A 4498-nucleotide genomic window follows, 5' to 3' on the forward strand; every position below is an offset into this window, starting at 1 on the left:
CAACCACTCTGTGTACTCTTCATTTCTTGGAATCCCTGCATCATCTATTATGCATTACAACTGAGATAATAGGCTTGTGGCGGCATCCACGTTTGCTGGTTCATGTTCCAGATGCTTGGAAACCTGAAAATAAGAAGTTTCACTTTTAAGTAGAGTGTAATTTCTTTTCCTTTTTTTTTTTTTTTAATAGCTTGGGAAAAAAGATTTAGTAAGTACCTGCTGTTTAGAAGATTAATTAGTCTTTGAAATATTTAATTTAGGCTAATTCTGCAGTCATAATTCAGTAATTTGGGGGGATTACAGGATTCACTAAATCTGACAAATCAGCAGCCAGTACTGTATGCTACAGGAGAAAGACAAAAGATTGTGCCAGTAACATAAATGGAAACAGGCTCAATTTTTAGTTGAGGGTATTATGCTCTAGACAGCGTAATTTTGAAGCCTTAGAAGAAATACTATTACTTACAGCCTGAGTGATCAAATTCATGGTTATGTCATGAACTAGCACATGAGGAGTGGCATAGTCTGAATTCCCAGCCATATGCAAGCCAGCAGGGCTAAGGCCAATGGCACCAGCTGCCTTGAAACCCTTGCTCAGCCTCATCCTATGCTGGAGGCAGTCCCCTGCAGTTCCTTTTTCCTCAGCCTCTCCTGAAGGTATTTAGTGCTGGTTCTGTTGCTCCCAGCCATACAGAAACTTGACCACCCCAGGCACAGTAAATAAAACTTGTGGCCACATTACTGAACTAATCCCTCTACTTCCCCCCACAGCCAGCATGGATTCACCTTTACTTCCTACCGGGCCATTGCTTTTTCCATCCCCCAAACCATGACCAGATCATCAAAGACAGCTGGCAAAAGGAGGAGCTTGTCAGCAATTAAATTGTGTGCCAGTGCTCAAGACTCTGTCTAGCCCTGTTTACTTGGCTAGGCTAGACAAAGCAAAAGGAGTGAAACATTGTCTTGATCCCTAAGTGCTGCAGGCAAGAGTTATTGTACAGAAACTGCTGTGTTTCAGATGTTGGTAGTTCTAATGAGGGAGTATGAAGGCTTGGGAATGCGGAACAGAAAGAGGTAGAGCCATTTGGTTCAAAAGATCTACTAGGTGCTTCAGGTAGGGAACAGGAAGAGTCACTTTTACTTTGTGTCTATTCATGTTGAGACACAAGCCTCAAATCAAGGGTCTGTAGCTGGACCTGACTTTAAAAAATCCTTTAGAAATAAAGGTAGAGCATCATTAAAATGTTTAGGAAGCACACTCAGGCTTAGCTGCCCACCCTCTTCACTTTTGACTTTAATAGTTATATAGTACTTAAATATGCTAACCAGATTTTAACATTACCATGCAACTGAAATTAATAAAGCTGAGTTTAAAGCACTAGAGCAACAGCATGAATTGCCTTCAGTCTTAGGGACAGAGCATAATGCTTTGAATGTGGCACTTTGTAAAAAAACTGAGGAGGGAAATGAAAAGAATACAATTACCTGATGTTCCTGTTGAGGTTCTGCTGCCGTGCCTTTTGATAGCTGCTTTACTTCTTTCTGAACTTCTGTAAATGCTTTATTTAGTGCTCTGACTTTCTCAGCATTTACAATATTTATCTGTAAAGAGAAAAAAAAAATCCTAGAAGTTGGTATTTTAGACTGAAATTCCGTTGGTATATTGTGAAACTGCCTCATTTCTGTACAACTATTACAGAGCCTATGTATTATGCATATCTTGCAAAATTGCTTTTTGCAGGCAACATTCTTAGGTTTGGGTTTATTTTTTGGTACTTCATTGTAACATCTAGTCATGTAAATATTATATTACTAATGTTCTAATAAATTGACAATTATGAAAGCAGTTAAGCTTATTCTGTTGGAAAGGGAAACCATGCCTCTGGTCCAGAAACAGAACACAGAACAAAAGCCTGGTTGTAGATAAGCCATGCCACCTTCAGTTCCTCTCAGCTGGAGTGAGTGAACATAGACAGTTCAAGGAAGGATTCCTTACTTCATCTGTAAATGATCAGACCAGTTTGAAATGTTCCAGCCGTTCACCTTTCAGCATCACACATTGCACTCCTCCTTGTTCCTACTGTAGGTTGACCAACAATGTCTACCAGACTTTGCTATGGTAGTTAAAGAAACTTGTGCAGCGGGGGCAGAACAGGGTGTGCATCTGGTCCTGGACACCTCTTTTCACAAAGATGCTTGCTTCCGAATGGGAACTAAGACACAGACGTGCTGTGCTCTGGGGACAATCTTCTGTAGTAGAGGAGCAGGCTGGATACTTGGGGCCATAAGCACTTTCTTTGCTGCAGTAAAGAAAGATTTGGCTAATCTCAGCCCTGGTGCCTGTTGCTTCTGAAGCACCAAATTTTGAACAGGATCTTAGCCAGATAGCGGCATGTTACATTGCAACACGTTCCAGAAGCATGTGAATACTTCTGCAGGCAATCCCAGATTTCAGGATACCTGCTACTGTTCCAAAGGCTCCCGCTGTAATTCGCCTCGTAGCAAAATATGTAGGCAGGAGCAAACCATGAACTCTTACACCTATCCCTGTTGCTTTCAATGCTTCCTTAATGTCAGATCATGGATACGTTATTCTAAACGAGCGACTAAGAGAATCTAAGAGAATCAAAGTAGTAATAAGGCAGTGGCAAGAAGCTGATCAAACAAGTCTATTTAGCAGTAGCAGTTTAATTCATAATACCTCAAGAAATACGGATTTAGCTCGTAGCTCAAATTAAAGTGGATGGGACTGTAGGCAGCTCAATTTACAAAGTGTTTAGGGCCTGTTAACATTTTCCAGCCTCACAGTGATGCTGAAAGGGTGCAACCAGTTCTTAAAACCAACAGCATTTGGTTTTAAGAACGGATATTCTCTGATACCCTGGAAAGGACATCTCTGTGGCAAGAGGCTCTGTAGTTAGCGTTTGTATCTATATCAAAAGTTGCTTGAATAGTTATAATTGACTTTTATCTGTTAAAGAGTAAACCTGTTTTAACAAATTTTTCTGAGCACCTTATTATACTGGTTAAATAAGCGATAAGTAAATCCGAAGGCCTAATGAATTAAAGAATACAGCTTCAAACACACAATAAAATTTTACTCCTAATGAGATACTGACTTTTCATTAAGATGATTTCAAACCTGTTTCTCTCTTTATTACACAAAACACTCTAAGAGGCAATTTGATGCCAGTACATTAAACTGTTTTGGGTCTCCCTGTTTATTTCCGGAGTTTGTTATGTTCCTGTTTACCAGGTTAACTGGTCAAGGAGCTTTATCTTCCAGGAGAAAATCGGAGAGAGCCTTTTCTAGGGCTGCTGTTCAGTTAAACTCTATTTGCCCAGCATACTGTAGCTAGATCTATTGGGAACATTAACCCACTAACTTTCTACCTGTATTACGGGCGCCGGCGAGGGCGTTTGCAGACCTTGCGCTTCTCTCTTTGGCAAGGTAGTGACATCACGCAGCACTCAATTTTCAGGAGGAAACCTCGCACTTAGGCACGTAATCCAGCTGCCAGGAGAGGGATTTTTTTTTCCTCCAAATAGAAATCTTTCTTATTCAAATTGAATTTTTTATCCAGAAGCGTAGCGCTCGTCATACAGCTTCATTTAGTCAAGACCCGCCCTCCCCCCCGCCGAGGTCTCGGGGACACCGCAGGCCGCAGCCGCCGGGGAGGGAGCGCACGTGCACCCGCCGCGACCCGCCGCACGCACCTTGCGCAGCGCCGTGGCGACGGGCTTCGGCTTCGCCTTGGCCTTGGCCTTGGCCGCCCTCCCGCCGGCGGCGCGGAAGACGCTCCCGCTCGCCCGCGCCCGGCTCCTGCCCATGCCCGCGCCGCCGCCCGGCCCGGCCTGACGTCACAGCCGCGCGCCGGGCAGCCCGACGTCACGGGGCAGGGGGCGCCCCGCCCGGAGGGGGAGCGCGCGGCTCCGCGCTGCGCGGGTGTTTAAACGTGGGGTTTTCGGTTTTCGGGTGGGTTTTTTGCGTGGCCGCTGCGAAACCCGGTTTCCTCGTGGCGCCGGTTATTAAGCGCGATGAAGCCTCGCTGCGGAGTGACCCCCGGCGTTAAACGCACCGAGAGGCGGCGCGGAGCCCGCTCGGGGCAGCGGTGCGCGCTGCGCTTTACTTGCGGGGGCAGAGGGGACCCCAGAAACGGGCACCTCCCCCCCCACCCCGTCTTTACTACCTGCGTGTCAAACAACTCACAAAACTTGCGGGGAGGCGGTTTGGTTTTGTCCGAACCGCTCTTTTGGGAGCGCGGCCGGGTGCGCGGCGCTGCGCGGGGGGCGGCAGCCACAGCCTCCCTTGGTGACCCGGCGTGGGGGGGCAGGCGCACCTCCGGCGCCGTCACCCCCTGCGGAGCCCCCGCGGCTTCGCGCTGCGCGGACCCGCCCGCCGGCGGCTGGCGATCGGGACGGGACGGGACGGGGCAGGGGCGGGCTGCGCGGGTGCGCAGCGCAGCAGGTTTCTTATCGGCGCCGGAGCATCGGGGCG

The 4498-nt window shown here is 47.2% G+C and overlaps 1 protein-coding gene across 1 annotated transcript; it reads right to left on the minus strand.

Moving 5' to 3' along the window:
* Nucleotides 1-4: 4 nt before the first annotated feature.
* On the minus strand, nucleotides 5-3873 carry RBIS (ribosomal biogenesis factor). The gene is made up of 3 exons (XM_067290252.1): nucleotides 3718-3873; nucleotides 1486-1602; nucleotides 5-123 (listed from the first exon to the last, which is right to left on the minus strand). The coding sequence occupies exons 1-3, from the start codon at nucleotides 3829-3831 to the stop codon at nucleotides 55-57; spliced, it is 300 nt and encodes a 99-aa protein (XP_067146353.1). The 5' UTR covers nucleotides 3832-3873; the 3' UTR covers nucleotides 5-54.
* Between the last annotated feature and the right edge of the window lie 625 nt (nucleotides 3874-4498).

The sequence above is a fragment of the Apteryx mantelli genome, chromosome 2 (genome assembly GCF_036417845.1).
Source record: "Apteryx mantelli isolate bAptMan1 chromosome 2, bAptMan1.hap1, whole genome shotgun sequence".
Classification (NCBI taxonomy): Eukaryota; Metazoa; Chordata; class Aves; order Apterygiformes; family Apterygidae; genus Apteryx; species Apteryx mantelli.